We start from the raw sequence: 17,586 nt of genomic DNA, 5'->3' as shown, positions 1-17,586 counted from the left end.
CCAAAAAAAGATGTAATTAGGTTACATCATAACTCTAGTTCTCTGAGTGATAAGGTTACGTTATAACCCTAGTTCTCTGAGTGATAAGGTTACATTATAACCCTAGTTCTCTGAGTGATAAGGTTACGTTATAGCCCTAGTTCTCTGAGTGATAAGGGTACGTTATAACTCTAGTTCTCTGAGTGATAAGGTTACGTTATAACCCTAGTTCTCTGAGTGATAAGGTTACGTTATAACTCTAGTTCTCTGAGTGATAAGGTTACGTTATAACTCTAGTTCTCTGAGTGATAAGGTTACGTTATAACTCTAGTTCTCTGAGTGATAAGGTTACGTTATAACTCTAGTTCTCTGAGTGAGGACGGCGTCTTTTTCAAACTTTAAACCAAAGAACAAAGATGATCTTTGCATTTAGAAATGGAGCCCCATTTATCTTCCTTCGCAGACACGCAGCCACAGAGTGACTTCAATGATAAAACAGATTTTGTCACCTCTACATAGCCTGAAGATCACATCTGTATGGTCTAATGATGCATCTATATCACAGCAACAGACAACGTGACTCTGAATCCTGGTGGTGTTTTTCATACCAGTGACAAACAGGATGATTTAAGTGATTTAAAACCAAGTTATCTGTTGCTGTGTAGATGTACGTTTGGTTCTTCAGTTTCCTCGATAAAGCACTAAGGTTGTAGGGTTTGGCGAAGCAGAGTTGGATTTAGTTAGAAATGTCTGAATAAGCAGAATGTAGAAATTGCATACAAGGTTTTAAAAGAAAAGCCCACATTTGATATGATGTAATCTGTTTTTATTGGATTTCCTGCTTTTGTTGCTAAGGGACAGACTTCCCAAAAGCAGCCGAAATTACTCAAATGTATTTGTTCCGTCACAAGCAAATTACGACTGACATTTTTTTTAGGGTACTGGTTGGATTTTGCAGATTATTACTTGTATGTTGTAGATGAATTGGTGAACTTTGGTGGTGCTTTTGGAAAGCTGCCTGATTTTTTTTTTTTTAGCAACAACGCAGTACTGAGATAAACATAGGCAGGTAGAAAGAAGGTGGGCTTAGTGGCAGTGTTACTGTGTTTCATACCCCTCACAAACTCACAACTTAGCAGTCTGTCACAAAAATAAAAAATAGTAATTTGCTGAAAGAAATTCAGTTTGATGTGACGACGTTTTAGTATCATTCTCAGTGCATTTCAAACCACAAGATCTTTGTTGGAGTACGAGTTTAGTTTGGTTTATTTCCACACTGCAGAGCATTTTGTGGCGGATTTTTAATTTAACTGGACCCTGAAGTTTTTAAATTTTCTTCATCAAGAATTCACAGGCTATCGTCTTACTTCAAAGGTTAATACCACCTTTTGGAAAAAAAAACAGCAAGAAAAATCAAAGTATTCTACAAAGTATTGCACGTAACAAATCATAGCTTTTTACTTTTTTTTGCTTGTTTTTTGATTATTAATTGTACATGTTACTCCAATGACAGAGGTTCAAATACATTATATTTGGAATACAAAAGGCAAATGTGACAGACACACAATCAAAAATAAAACAAGAAAACTGCTGAATTCAATAAAACAAGATTGATAAAAATAAAAAGAAACTATTTTTTTCACCTAAAAAATAAATCTTCAGAAACTTTTACATTCACCCTCGGGTGACTTTCACATTTCAACATTCGGCGGTAAAAACTTGTGCATGGTTAATGCTTCGATTTTCTTGCAAATTCATTGTCTCTGAGAAAAATCGGTTAGCTTAGGTTAACGGAAGGTATACGTAGGCTAACTGAAGGGGAGTGTACGAAGGCAGAGGGACTGGTACATACTGTAAATACACACAGAGGCAGAATAAACCAATAAATGACTGCATTAGATATTATTTCTGGTCCATGTTTCCCCACCAAAAGAAGCATCTTAGCACTAAAGGAACATATTTTATTCCACTGAGGGACTAAATCTATTTTTTTGTCTTTGTTTTGCTGTTGACGATTGAATTCCTCACTATATTAAACATTAATTTCAAATAATTTAAATATTTTTTTGCATTTATTTAATGTTTCTGATGTTGCTCTTACTGGAAGGTACTGACAGATTTCTTTTTAAGCATTTTTTATTTTAGTGCAAAGATCCTTCAGGGGAATCGAGGACCAGATCTGTACAAAAGTTTAAGATTAAAATGAAGCTTGGTATCTGTATTAAAATGGGAGGTCTGCAATGGGGGCTGAGCTGTACAAAGACGACTTATATAGGAAAAGTTTGTTACTGTATGAAAATAGATGTCTGCTGCGGATTTGGTTTCACAAATCCCTTTTAATGATATGAACTACTTTATTCTATTTGAAAGAAATTAAATAAACCGACAAAAAACAAATATCAAAGCTTCGATGACACACAAAATGAGGCTCTGGTCTCACTTTTGATGTGATGCTTGTTGGTCAAATTCCTGCAATGCATGTGTACTGTATAACTGTATATTTGACATTAATTAATATTTTATAGCATTTTGATCTATTTTAATATTTCTGCTTTCGGGAGAACAGAAGCACTCAAAGCTAAAAGCTTTCGGGTTTTTGACAGTATTCTTCTTCTTTTCAATGAGGACCCTGAATAAAAAGATGGCAGTGTTTTTCTTTTGGCCTCATCATTTGATATGAAGTCCAAATTATACAAATAAGGTGCAAGAAAAACTCACTCCTGACTCACTCTTTCTGTATTTTTGCACATAGGCAGTTAAGGTGTGTGATTTTCCACTCCGTGTGACATTGAACTGATCCAATGGCCTTTCAATTCGGACAAAAAAACACCAATTTTGATTGCTACCATTAAACGTCGGCTCTTTTTCACCCACAGTTATGAGTCAATTTTTTTTTGTACGCTGGGTTAATGCAGCTTTACAGTAGATAAAAGCACTACAGAGAAGGTCCTGAGTGGACGGTCGCTGGTGACACATAACATTGGGATACCCCTTGTTACAGAGACACATTAAAGTCAATGTAACACTAAATATTACACACAATTTCTCAGATAGTCTGCTCTTACTGCGCATGGCTCGCATCAACAATATTACGGCCGACTTTTTAAATTAGCTGAGGCTCTAAATGCAGGTTTCAGGGGTGTCATTTTATTTTATTTAGTGGCCAATTTCACAGCTCACAGTATATTTGATCAGAAGTTAAATTTACTTCATTGATTTTATGGTTTGGAGGCCTTAAAATGCTGCCTGGAATTCAAATTTAACATCCATCCATTCTCGTCCACTTATCCGAGGCCGGGTCGCGGGGGCAGCAGGCTAACATGTTTTTTGTTTTTTTTAATTATCATTATTTGTAGGTTCCAATCGGTGTCATATTTTGATAATCCCAAATAATTTTCTCAATTTAAGATGCAGTGCTTCTAATTTTCAGGCTTTTATAGAGCAGTCGGGGTTCCTTGTTTGAGAAAAAGCTTCTTGCTTCTTTTTTTTTTTGTGAGCCGAAGCAACATTGAGCGATTGAGGACATAAACGTGACCGACTCTGTCATTCACTGGCTCTGATTCGTCTGCAGCCAGCTGACACATTTCACAGTGTCTGGAAAGGAGTTTGACACTCAGACGAGTAGACAGTGCTGCTGATTTGTTGGGATCGTCGCCCAGCCGCGATTTTCTGCTGTGAGTCATTGAGTTGGCGACGTGTTGTTGAAACCGTTGGCTACAGTGCCCTGTCTGACTGAATTTATCCAAATTAAATACTGTCCCCTGGTATTTACAGAAGAGGAAAAGCTATAAACCCCCAACACCTACAAACTTACAGATGGAGCCATTGTAGGATTCCCATTTCTTTTAACTTTACATTAAATCGTTCATTGAATGTTTGACCCCAACAAGTTGGGAAAAAAATCCAATATGTCTGTTTGTCAGGACTGTTGGCAGACCCAATGCTGGAGAAATGAATGAGGAGGATTATAACTACAATGGCTGCCACTGTAAATGTATGATTTGTATAATAGCTTAGTATTTTCACCCGATGAAAGAAGTGTTCCTTCTTCTATGTAAAACTACAGCAATTATCATCAATAGTGAATAACAATAACATTATAGTCTTAATAAAAAATCTAAACACTGACAGAGGAAAAACTAATAATAATGTAACTTCCTCTGTAGAAAACAAAATAAATCCAATCCAAAATTGTAAGCCAAGAGTGCCTAGTGCAGTCACTAATGTACTGTAAACTGGTCTAGGACAGAGAAAGATAGATAGAGAGATAGATATATGTAGATAGACTGATTAGCTACTACTGTACAGTACGCCACAGACAACACACTCAAGGGTTCAACCTCCACACTTCAAATCCTTTCAGATACCTCTCTCTTTGTGCGGCAGCGGGTTTCCCCGTCGCAGTCTCAGTGCTAGTTTTCTCTTTGACCCATAGTTTATGGCTATGGAAGATGGGGACATTTGTGCTAAGGTGCATTTAAAAACCAGATCCTGGTTTGGTAAGGGTCATCGGCTATCATGGCTGTGTACATTTTTACATTTATTTATCTTTTTCTTTTTTAGCTGCACCTGGCAATTTTGTGTTTGAGTAGCTCCAAGTTAGAAAACAAACAAAAAAAATCAGTGTATTGGCTGTAACATTTGTGGGATTGGGAGATTTTTTCCCTCTGAAGCCACATTTTGAAATTGTCCGCTGTTAAGTTTGGTCATATTTCTCACACAAAATCTTGCCTTTTGCAGCTGAAATTACATTTCTGATTTACTGATGGGGAGCATGTGACTTTATACTTGTCAATCTCTAGTCCTGACAGGGTAAAAAACGACTTTTAATTAACGTTTTTTGTACCTGTAGTGCCTTGATCTTGCACATCATCTCAACTGGGCCTTTGCTGCACACAGCGGAGCAGACTAAGCCAAAGTTGAACCCTATGGCACATGTCCTCAGATAAGTGCACCCTGTTCACTGTATCAGAAAAAAAGGCTGTTTGATTCCAAGACTCATAACCACTTTCTTCCTTTTTTTTTTTTTTAGAACAATGGCTGGTTTTCTGCGAAAGTAGCTGGTGGAACAAACATAAAAATACCAGCCTATGGCCAGAGGCTGCTGCTAATTTGCCACTCTGCCTTTAAACAAGACAACAGCGGGACATGTAGTCACATGGATATTACAAATAGAAAAAAGGACCAGCACCAGTAATTGTGAGTAATTCAGAAATAGATTTGAAATGTGATTGCTACCCTCTGAAGAAAACCCACCAAGAGCAAACTACTTCCAAAGTATTCCTACAAGATTTGAAACGGGAACATTTTTTTTTTTCCTTAAAACCCTTATCAGTCCACCAGACAGACAGATAGACAGATAGACAGAAAACTAGCTAGCTTTAGAAGCATTTTAGAGGACAGGACAGGAGAGGAGAGGAGAGCGATCTCATGGAGAGCCTCCGCCTCATTCCTTTACATCATGGTTTCTACGATGGTGTGAGTCGGGGCCTTCATCAGCAGGCCCTTGTTCCCGTTGGGGTCCAGCGGGTAGGTCAGCTCCTTGAGGCCACGGTGGTCCGCTGGACGGGAGCTGGCCCCGCCGCGAACCGGAGCTGCAACCGCCTTGATCCTCTGCAGGGAAGAAAAGGAGGCATGGATTAGAGTGGTAGTTCTCAACCTTTTGTTATCCCACGCTCACTGAAGAGAATCTCACACGCACAGTTCAGATTATCAAAAAAAAGACAAAAAATTACTAAAAAAGACAAAATCACAAAAAAAGGAAACAAATTGACCACAAAATGACCAAAAAAGACACAAAATGGCCAAAAAAGACACAAAATTATCACAAAATGACACAAAAAGACACACAATCACCAAAATAGACACAAAATGACCAAAAAAAACACAAAATGACCAAAAAAAGACAAAAAATCACCAAAAAAGACAAAATTACCAAAAAAGACATAAAATGACTAAAAAAAACCCACAAAATGACCAAAAAAGGAAACAAATTGACGTTGATCACATACGCGACGGATTAAACACGGGAGACTCAACTGTGGCCGCCGTCGCTAACTGTGCACAACGTCAGCAGCTGATCATAAACAAAGCAGCATGGCTAATTATGCACAGCGTCTCCGCTGATCATAAACATAGTGATCGTGAATTAACCGGCATCACTAACTGTGCACAGAGTGTCTGGTGCTTGTTGTAAACAAACAGAGATCGCTAAGTGAACACCTCCTGCAGCAGCAGCACATACACACTGTACTGCTACAGAGCTAACTGTTAGCCTGTTAGCACATACACACTGTACTGCTACAGAGCTAACTGTTAACCTGTTAGCAATTTGCAGACTGGACGCTAAGGGGTTAACATCCCCTCCGGCTCTGCAGCTGGGAGAGACTGCTGCAGGAGGACTGTGCCACTTCAACTCGTTCTTACTCTTTTTAACGAGCCCCTGGCCCCCGCAGCTTGTTAAAAAGAGTAAGAACGAGTCTCCAAAAGTCTCCAATATCACCAGAAAAAGTCGCTGGATTTGTCTCCAGTCGCTTTCTTGAAAAATAGTTGCCAAGGGAGCCTTCTTAACGAGCCGCACAGGCCGGCGGCTCATTAAGAAGAGGAAGAATGAGTCTCCAAAAGTCTCCAATAACACCAGAAAAAGCTTTCTTGAAAAATAGTCGCTAAGGGAATCTGAAAAGTCGCTAAATATAGCAACAAAGTCGCTATGTTGGCACCACTGCTTCGCCGGCTTTTACAAATGGTAGAGTACTACGTCACATCCTGCTTAGCGTTCTATCCAATCAGTAACCATGCTTTTTTCAGATTAGAAAAAAGACCCTGCTCTTCAACAGGGACGAAAAAAGATACTACTAAAAAGACACTCCACCCACCTCAATGAGCGGCCCATCAGATCGGATGATCTTGATGACGACCACCATGGGGATGCAGATCATGGAGGTCAGGGCCAGAGTCCAACCTATTCCGACAGCCCAATCAGGATACTCGTAGACCTTGTTGTACGTCAATGGCTTGTATTTGACCAAGGAGAAGATAAAGCAGCCCTGAAGAGGAAGAGGAGCAAATGTTTGATTACAAATGTCAACCTTTGAAGGGATACTTGCATGTTTTATTTGGGGTTTTTTTTGTATCTGAATAAGGGTTGAATATTGTGCACTTTTAACCGGACAAAGTTGGGATGAAAACAGAATGCAATGATTTGAAATTCCTTTGTGAGCTACAATAAAATCAGGGTTCGTAGACTTTAGCAGTGGTCAAATTCAAGCATTTTTCAAGGACTTTAAAGGTAAATTTTCAAGCTTTTCCAGTATCTTACACCTGTTGTAAACTGCATGTTTTAGATGAGTAGAGTTTTAGATTTGTTTTAAGATGTTTTAAAGGCGGAGATTTCACTAAACCAACCAACAGCGTATTGCACAGGTATTGCACTTTTAGGAGGAACGGTCTTCATTTCAGATAGGCTACTCATTATTTTTTACACTGAACATGTGATTATCTATAGTCTATAGATGGATATAGTCAGATTGCAAGAGAAATACAGGAAGAATTTCAAGCATTTACAAGCACTTTATCCAAAATCCAAGCACTTTTTAAAGCTTGAAAACACAACATTTAAATTTAAGCATTTTCGAGCATCTGCACAAAACCCTGAAAATTGAACACAGTACGAAGACAAGATATCAATCTGGAGACATTATACACTCTGTACTTGACACGTTTCAGGAAGCAGACAAGTTGTTGCAATAAAAAGAGGAAGAGGTTTATTTCTTGTCTTTGGTCATCATCTGCAGACTGAACTGATGGCGGTTTACATGGTTTACTGTTTCTCACACTTAAAACAGGCACTTACCATGCACAGTAAAGGAGTGATAATAGTCCAGCTCCATTTCATCCAAGCATTTGGTCTGTAGCCAAGCATGTCCTCAAGTGCATCGTAGAAATTATCAACGCCTGTGAAGACAGGAAAACACCCTCCGTTTATTTTCTGCATGTAAACTCTCCTGCAGAAACACAATGACCACTTATTGCACAACAACAAGGCAACACTGTGCAAGTCAAAAAGCTTCACACAAGCCATGAAACGGACTTAATGAAGAAGGAAATAAAACATAAAACTTGATGCACAACATGGTCTAAAGTGACCCGACTAAGTTTTTATATTCTATATCTTTGCAATAAGTTAATTTAATCATTCAGTGTTCCAGGTTTTCCTCAATTAACTTGTTTTTGATCATCATAGGTCCTAATTTTTTGTTTTCGTTTATTACTTTTTGAATGAAAACCCTTTTTTTATCACTAAGCTTCTAATGCACAAGGTAATTTTTGACCCATGTTGTGCATTAGAAGGTGTTTATATGTTGTCACCAATTTAAAACCTGACAAAGAAGACACAAATATTAACTATCCTATTTTGTTAAATTGGTGTTTTTCCAATGTAAATTATTATTTGGTGGCTCTAATAAGTCTCAAATGTTAAAATATGTGATTTTCCAATGTAATCTGGTGGTTCTAACAACTCTTTTACAGTTAAACCTTCAAAATAAGACAAACATACTTACACATATACTCAAATTGTTAATTTAGTGAATCACTTTTTGTATCACTACGCTTCTAAAGCACGAGGTGATTTTTGACCCATGTTGTGCATTAGAAGGTGTTTATATGTTGTCACCAATCTAAAACCTGACAAAGAAGACACAAATATTAACTATCCTATTTTGTTAAATTGGTGTTTTTCCAATTGAAATTATTATTAGGTGGCTCTAATAAGTCTCAAATGTTAAAATATGTGATTTTCCAATGTAATCTGGTGGTTCTAACAACTCTAAACTAAAGTTAAACCTTCAAAATAAGACAAACATAGTTACACATACTCAAATTGTTAATTTAGTGAATCACTTTTTGTATCACTACGCTTCTAATGCACAAGGTCATTTTTGACCCATGTAAGTAAACTTGATGTAATAATACAAAAACATTTCTTCTGCATTAAGTATGAAAGGAAAAATGGATGCAATGATCTGTTGTAATAATAAAAAAAGATATTCAAACACACAGCCAGCATGAAATAACATTGAAAATGAATGCGGGTCATTTTTGACCCATATTGTGCATTGTATTCATGTAGTTATTAAATGTAGTTGTATATTCATGTAGTTATTAAAATAGAATAAAATCATACACAAATAGTTATAAATAAAACAATACAATACCAAAAAACAGTAAAAAAAAATGAAATAGTAATAAAAACTCAATCCAAAAACAGATAGAAAAGAAAAATAAAAGGGTAAAAAAAGTAAAAGAAAGCCAAGGATTCTTAATAATAATCTTCACCTCACTACTGTACAGCAAAGCATCTTAAAAAGTTATTATCTTATTATATATTTTGCAAGTTCACAGTAACCTGCAGCTCATGTTTCATAAAGACGATGATAATGTGTAAATCTATATGAAACCTTAAAGCATTTGCCGTTGCTTTCCCGGCAGTTGGCGTGTGGTCTGATAAGATAATTTTGCCGTCTGTAAATGGACTTGACTGATACAGTTATATCTCAGAGTGGATGCTCTTAAAGAGAGTGCAAAGACAGCTGGATGTCATATTCAGTGCATGGAGACATTAGAAGACAGTACATTAGAGGCATTAATACCCTGTGCAATAAAAGCGCTTAGTTAGTTGAACCAAGGAGCAATATTTTGTCATATTTCAAAGGATGATACTCACCATAAACCCAGGCAACAGCTATACATTCAAAGAATGCCACCCACAGAAGGCACACACCGCTAGCTGCATAGTAATCAAACAGCTGGAAAACATACATGCCACCCTGCAGAGAGACAGAAAGACAAAAAAATCAGTCAGTCATCATTTTCCAGTTGCAAATCAGGCAATATCTCCTTTTTTTCCTTTCAACTTTAACCCTTTATCAGGCGAAGAACCGTATTTGGTAACTTCAGCAGATATCCAAAATAGAAATATTTTGAGAAAAAAGGTTGCAAATTTACTAGATTAAAGTGGCAGATCTACAAGAAAAAAAGTTGCAGATTTAAGAGAAAGAAGTGGGAAAAAAAGCAACTTTTTTTCTTGTAGATTCACCACTTTAAATCTCTTAAATCTGCGACTTTTTTTCTTGTAGATTCACCACTTTAAATCTCTTAAATTTGCAATTTTTTTTCTTGTAGATTCACCAATTTAAGTCTCTTAAATCTGCAACTTTTTTCTTGTAGATTCACCACTTTAATTCTCTTAAATCTGCGACTTTTTTCTTGTAGATTCACCACTTTAAATCTCTTAAATCTGCGACTTTTTTTCTTGTAGATTTACCACTTTAAATCTCTTAAATCTGCAACTTTTTTTTCTTGTAGATTCACCACTTTAAATCTCTTAAATCTGCAACTTTTTTCTTGTAGATTTACCACTTTAAATCTCTTAAATCTGCGACTTTTTTTCTTGTAGATTCACCACTTTAAATCTCTTAAATCTGCGACTTTTATTTCTTGTGGATTCAACACTTTAAATCTCTTAAATCTGCGACTTTTTTGCTTGTAGATTCACCACTTTAAATCTCTTAAATCTGCTACTTTTTTCTTGTAGATTCATCACTTTAAATCTCTTAAATCTGCAACTTTTTATGTTGTAGATTCACCACTTTAAATCTCTTAAATCTGCAACTATTTTTCTTGTAGATTCACCACTTTAAATCTCTTAAATCTGCAACTTTTTTGTAGATTCAACACTTTAAATCTCTTAAATCTGCGACTTTTTTTCTTGTAGATCTGACACTTTAATCTAGTAAATTTGCAACCTTTTTTCTCAAAATATTTTTATTTTGGATATCTGCTGAAGTTAGCAAATGCCTGATAAAGAGTTAAATAAATGTGCCATACACGTTCAGTTTTCCCTTTTTTTAATTAGTTTCAGCAACACTCACTAAAGTGCAACAGCATGTGAATTAAGCGTGTGATTCCTGAGAGATCATAAAATGATCATAAAAATACTGCAATAATGGGGAGACAGCCATATTTCCAGACTAAAAATAACCAGATGTGAGCAGCCGGCTTCGTCCACACGTGACGGACCCGCCTGTGTGTGTGTGTGTGTGTGTGTGTGTGTGTGTGTGCTCACGTGTGTCTGTGTGTCCAGTGTGAAAACTGTTTTAACAATCATGGGAATCCTAAACTTGAACCAGGCCACCGCAGCCATAAAAAGATGTTGTCATGGGAACGGAGGAAGGAAAGAGAGAGTGAGGGAGGAGGGCGGAAAATAGAATGACAGTGAGAAGGTTGTGAGTGTTAGTGTGAGAATGAGGATGAGGATGGAGGAAGAGGAGAGTGATTCATGTTAAAGTATGATCATCTTAAGTGGAGGGATGGGAAGCAATGATGGACAGAAAGAAATCAATATGTACTTAAAAGGTCTCAATTGCTTTTTTTTTTTACATCATAACTGACTCAAACTACAGATGTTTCGTCTTCGTTTTCTCTTTTAAAATGTGTTTTTCATCGGAAATAAAGCCTCGAGCCTTGAGGAAATTAGATATTTTACATAAAGACTCGTCATGCTGGCCGCATTGTGTAACTCAGCATGTCCGGTCAAGATAGTTATCTGCTATTTTTTGCAATTCTGTCAAATGTCTTGGCACATTAGCAGCCTTTAATTTGAGAAGTCTGTTTGTGCTTGTGCATGGAAAGTGCAATAAATCTCGTAAAATGGGACGAATTTGAATAAAACTTGAAGGAATGATGCATCTGCACACGACAATGTGTTTCGGTGCAGGTCACTTTGAGCTTGGCTGTAGTATGGGATTAGAACACTGACATAAATCGCGCAGTAGTAATGAGACCCGCGCGCGCAAATCAAACATTCGCATGCAAATATTGTATTTTCGACTGCTTACTATTTTGTATCCTGCATCTCTGCTCTTTAGAGCAATATTGTAGCTTGTGAGGAGAAAAACACGCTTTGTGCACGCAGAGTCTGCTCGCAAAACTTTTCTCTACTCCCTCGCAAAACTTTCTTCTGCTGACATAAATCGCACACTCGTAATGAGACCTGCGCGCGCGCAAATCAGACATCCGCACATGCATATTGTTTTTCGAGCGCTTTCAAATCACTCGCAAGCTATTTTGTATCCTGCATCTCTGCTCCTTCGATCAATATTGTAGCCTGCAAGGAGAAAAACATGCTTTGCTCGCGCAGAGTCCGCTCGCAAAACTTCCTTCTGCTCGCGCGCAAGGGTTTTTTTTTGTGGCCGTTTTTTGTCAGTAAGGGGGCAGGCCTAGTGGGACATGCCAATCACCATTGTACCAAATATGATTGGTTAAGTGACTTCGCTGATTAAACAGAAAGGTACGGCAGCACCACTAGGACAAACAGGACAAACCCCCCCCAGGCCCGCCCCCTTACTGACAAAAACCACCCACTAAAAAAACACAATTGCGCGTGAGCAGAAGAAAGTTTTGTGAGTGGACTCTGCGCGCGCAAAGTGTGTTTTTCTCGTCGCAGGCTACAATAATGCTCTAAAGAGCAGAGATGCAGGATACAAAAAAGCTCAAAAGTGATTTGAAAGCGCTTGAAAAAACAATATGCGCGTGCGGATGTTTGATTTGCGCGCGCGCGGGTCTCATAACAAGTGCGTGATTTATGTCAGAAAGTTTTGCGAGTGAGCAGAGAAAAGTTTCGCGAGCAGATTCTGTGCACGCAAACCGTGTTTTTCTCGTTGCAGGCTACAAAATTGCTCTAAAGAGCAGAGATGCAGGATACAAAATAGCTTGCGAGTGATTAGCATGCGCACGGGTCTCATTACGTGTGCACGATTTATGTCGGTGTTCTAATCCCATACTGTAGTTCAAGGTAGCACTTGTCTACAAAGAGTTATTTTCAATGTGCCCAGTCATAAGTGGGACAAAATGTGTTCATGTCTCTCGTAGTAGACGGATGGAAAAAATGAAATTTAACAACAATTTTCCACTGGACTTGAGAGCTTTCACTAAAGGTCAAACATTTCAAAAGGCCTTCTCACATGCAGCTGTGCTCTGCTATGACCTGCTATGAAAAGCTCAGGCAGTACAATTGAAAAGGAGTCCTGCCAAGTCATAGTGAGCCAGAACGCACAATCAATGCCACAGTCCTGAGACATTATGACGGAGGCAAATGATATTGTTTGTCTACTTCAAGGGTAAGGAAATTGTCGAGTCACACAAAAAGGTTGAAACAGAGAGAATGAATGATGCAAAGAATGAGAATGGGCAATGGAGGGTAAAGAGGAAGGTATGAGCAACAAAAAGAGAAGAAGAAGAAGAAGAAGAAGAAGAAGAGAAAAGAGAACAAGGCAGAATAATTAAAGAGAAAGAGGAAAGGGCGAATGAGATTACATCAAAGAGTAAGACGGGATGAGAAAAACTTTTAAAAACATACAAGAGAAAGAAACAGGAGAGGAGGAGGAGGAGGAGGAGGAGGAAGAGAAAGATTTGGAAAAGCTAAGTCAGGTCTACTTTATCTATTAATACCAGAGGAGGGAAGGGAAGTTCTCATGACTTGACAGTATTAATAGCCCCCTGCCGTCTCCCCAGGGACTCACACTAATAGCTCTATCAACTCTGTTGTTCCTCGTGTATTGAGCTGTGGGCTGGAGCCTGAAATGAGGCCAGCAGCCACACTATACATATACAATTACCAATCTGTGCTGCATGCACTTTATACTTTACAAATAAACTAATTGTGATAGACAAATCCGAAATCCAAATGCGGCACTTTCCTCAACTATGAAAAACTTTCAGGGCCCATAGTATAATAGCACTGAATTCCCCCCATCCATCCATTTTCTTCCGCTTATTTGGGGCCGGGTCGCGTGGGCAGCACCCAATAGGGTGTTTTATTTTTATGTTTCTTTAGTTGTTCTGGTCAAAATGACTCCATGCCACACAGATGTGAAGCAGTTATAAAAAACAACAACTAAATATTAGTTTAGTGATTGACAGGATTGCTAAATCCTAGAAAAAAAAAAGGTTGTGCAAAATTACATTACATGACATTACATGTCATTTAGCAGACGCTTTTGTCCAAAGCGACTTACAATAAGTGCATTCAACCTGATGGTACTAGACATAGACCACAGGAATCAAGTAAATACATAACTTTAAGAGCTGACTGTCATCGCTAAAGGAGTGCTATATGTTAAAGAAGAAAAGAAGAGAAAAGAATAAAAGCTTTTTTTTTAATATATATATATGTTAGGTGACCATGACTTAACCGAGGCAAAATAGTTTTGTGTTTGTAGTCAACGGCAGACACTGCTATTTTTTTTAACACACCCCTTTCAACTAATTGCCCAATTGCACAGCCTTAAGAGCTGCATATCACCAATGCTGGGTCTTGGTGGTTTTCTGAGAATCTACTGCACCTACTGGTACCTTATTAGCCATGTAGCAATAAAAAATATACTAAAAACCTGGATTAATCTGGTTAGTCACATTGGACTGCTATTATTTTGAACACTACTGTATGTGCTCCTTTCCTCTCCTATTTCCTCTTTTATTGTATGTGTGTTTTATACGTTTTGGACAGGTTGATGGCAAATTTCATTGTACTAGTACTTCTTACTCTGTGCAATGACAATAAAAGCTTCTGAGTCTGATTGATGATTCTGATTCTGATTCTAATCCAGATTTTTGTCGTACCTTGGTAACCATGGTGAGTCCAAGCAGGTAGCTGATGCAGCAGAGTATAGCGATGAAGATCTCTCTGCGGTAACCCTTCCTTAGGAAGGACGGATACAGATCCACCAGTGATGTGATCTGCCCTTCCACCTCCACAAACTGCACCAGGACACAGAGACACAGTGGTGTTAGCAATAATCAAAAGCTCCAGAAACAGTGAACATCTGAACTGATCTGTTTAGCACTGTATTCATCCCTTATAGCAGTATTCAACTTACATCTACAGTCATGGAAAAAAATATTGACAAATTGACCAGAAAAAGGTTAAAATGACTAAAAAAGACACAAAATGACCAAAAATAGATGTAAAAATGATCAAAAAAGACACAAAATGACAAAAAAAGATACAAAATGACCCCAAAAAAGGGCAAAATTACCAACAAAATGACCAAAGAATTGGATTTGTAACTGATATCTAGACATTTCCCATGGTTTTCTGAATAAAGATTTTGGTTATTACCAAGAAAACCATGTTAAATGTCTAGACATCAGCTATTAAATTAAACTGTTATGAGCTATTTTTTTTGTTATCATTATATTTGTCCAAACAAATGTACATTTAGTTGTACCAGGCATTAAAATGACCAAGAAATGGAAGAAAACAATGTTATATATACCTCTTGTTCGTAGTGTATGTCAACTGCACTTTATTTATACTGATCTATTTGCACTGCCTACTGCTATTTCCTGCTAAACGTATTGTATATATTTATAATATGCACACACTTTTGCACTTTACTGCCTTTTGCACTTCTGGTTAGATGATCTAATCTTAACATGGCCCGCCATTTTAATCTTACAAACCATCTGCATTACATCGTATCTTCTCCCCTAAACTGTATTTTGTTGAACAAACAGTCCAGATGCACAGAAACACACTGGTGTGTCTAAAAACCAGATAAAAACAGTAAATCTGAGGGAAATTATCTTGCTGCACTTACAGATAATTTACCTTGACAAGATTCAAATCTAGAAATAAGCATGTTGAACACTTAAAATAAGAAATTAACTCTTAAAACAAGATAAATTAAAGATGCAAGCAGCGATGAACTGGCCCGAGCAGAGTGACCTGCAAATTATTTGTTTTTTACCAAGATTTTTTTTTAAAGTGTCTTTTGGTGGGGTTTTTTCTGTCTTTTTGTGTCTTTTTTTGTCATTTTGCATCTTTTTGTGTCTTTTATTGGTGTTTTTGTGTCTTTTTTGTGTCTTTTTTTGGTCAAAAAATGTACAAACATTATTTTTATTCATAAACAATTATTTGTTTCTTACCAAGATAAAAAAAAACTTTAAATTTAAAAGTGTTACATAATTTGCTTTGTTTTAAGAGTTAATTTCTCATTTTAAGCGTCCAACATGCTTATTTCTAGATTTAATAATCTTAATTTAAGAAATCTTGTCAAGGTAAATGATCTGTCCATGCAGCAAGATCATTTCCCTCAGATTTACTGTTTCTATCTTGTTTTTAGACACACCTTTTTTGCAGTGCACCCATATTGGAATAAATAAAACATGATGCACGAGGCTTTTTAAACACCCTTCAGGGTTATGTAGTGTTGGAAGCCTCCTGCAGCTCCTGCAGCTCCAACAGCTGTAAATGTGAGATTAATGTTTCTGCTGACCTGACTGTCGAGGCCAAGCAGCAGCAGCATAATGAAGAAGAGAATTGCCCAGACTGTAGGAAAAGGCATCATGGATACAGCCTTGGGGTAGGCAATGAAGGCCAGGCCTGGACCTGCAGAGGGGAGGGGCGGGGGGGCGAGAGCAGACAGAAAGGGGTGGGGTGGGGGGGCATCATTAGTATCGTGATTAGCTCATCGGATCTGCCTCCCTGTGGGAAGAAAAAGCCCCAAACAATGGAGATGCAAAACCAGATATTAATGCATAATCAAAACTGTGCAACAGTACTGCAAATAGATGTTTGTGTGCATGTGTGTGTGTGTGTTTTCTATGTATTTGCATGTATTTAGCTGCCGTGTCACTATTTCACATCTCTACTTACCTGTTTATTTGTTATTTGTCAACATAACTTATGCACCATCAGTAACTGTATGCACTTAAAACATGACATGATTTCATAGCGTTTACAATGACATGTTACAAGGTGAACTTCCACTTTTATAATAAAGGAAAACAGAGCAATTATAAAGAACATGTGGAGTATAATATGTCGTGAGAATTATCTGTGTAACTGCATCTCTGTGGAAGTAAGTCATAAAAAAGTGTGAAGCATACTTTAACTGGTGTTCAGTTTCTATTGTGTGTTAATAGTGTGTGTGTTAATAGTGTGTGTGTTAACAGAAAGATTGTAGATCGATGTAAACAAGCAATTATATGACATTGTTAACCTACTTATGCTTGATTCACGTTTCCAGGCAACTGCTAGAAAAGGTAAATCAAGTCTATTCTGGTTTCTCAATTTTTTCTTTTTTTTGTTCTTTTCTGTATGTTAGCACCTACGTCACACGAGCCATTTTGCATCCCTGGCTGCACTGAGCGTGATCCTCTCTATGAGGGATGCAAAATGGCCGTGTAGCAAAACAGCACACTGCAAAAAAGGTGTTTAGTCTAAAAACCAGATTAAAACAGTAAATCTGAGGTAAATGATCTTGCTGCATGGACAGATAATTAATTTGCTTGACAAGATTTCTTAAATTAAGATTATTAAATCTAAAAATAAGCATGTTGAACGCTTAAAATAAGAAATAACTCTTAAAACAAGATAAATTATACATTATATCCATTTTTCCTTTCTTACTTTATGAAGAAAAGTAGTTTTTGTATTATTACATCAAGTTTAAACACATGGGTCAAAAATGACCTTGTGCATTAGAAGCGTAGTGATACAAAAAGTGATTCACTAAATGAACAATTTGAGTATATGTGTAACTA

At 37.4% G+C, this 17,586-nt stretch overlaps 1 protein-coding gene across 1 annotated transcript in view; it reads right to left on the bottom strand.

The window, feature by feature from the left end:
• Nucleotides 1-1,099: 1,099 nt before the first annotated feature.
• Nucleotides 1,100-17,586, bottom strand: part of LOC131968381 (sodium- and chloride-dependent taurine transporter-like) — a 54,615-nt gene continuing 38,128 nt past the window's right edge. Inside the window, exons 10-15 of the mRNA XM_059329215.1 lie at nucleotides 16,317-16,429; nucleotides 14,659-14,796; nucleotides 9,704-9,806; nucleotides 7,832-7,932; nucleotides 6,855-7,025; nucleotides 1,100-5,592 (exon numbers count right to left, since the gene is read on the bottom strand). Coding sequence (XP_059185198.1) covers nucleotides 5,434-5,592; nucleotides 6,855-7,025; nucleotides 7,832-7,932; nucleotides 9,704-9,806; nucleotides 14,659-14,796; nucleotides 16,317-16,429 — 785 coding nt within the window. The 3' untranslated portion in view covers nucleotides 1,100-5,433. The remainder of the gene's footprint in view (nucleotides 5,593-6,854; nucleotides 7,026-7,831; nucleotides 7,933-9,703; nucleotides 9,807-14,658; nucleotides 14,797-16,316; nucleotides 16,430-17,586) is intronic.

The sequence above is a fragment of the Centropristis striata genome, chromosome 3 (genome assembly GCF_030273125.1).
Source record: "Centropristis striata isolate RG_2023a ecotype Rhode Island chromosome 3, C.striata_1.0, whole genome shotgun sequence".
Classification (NCBI taxonomy): Eukaryota; Metazoa; Chordata; class Actinopteri; order Perciformes; family Serranidae; genus Centropristis; species Centropristis striata.
The sequence above is the reverse complement of the archived record's forward strand: the minus strand, read 5'-3'. Positions and strand labels throughout refer to the sequence as shown.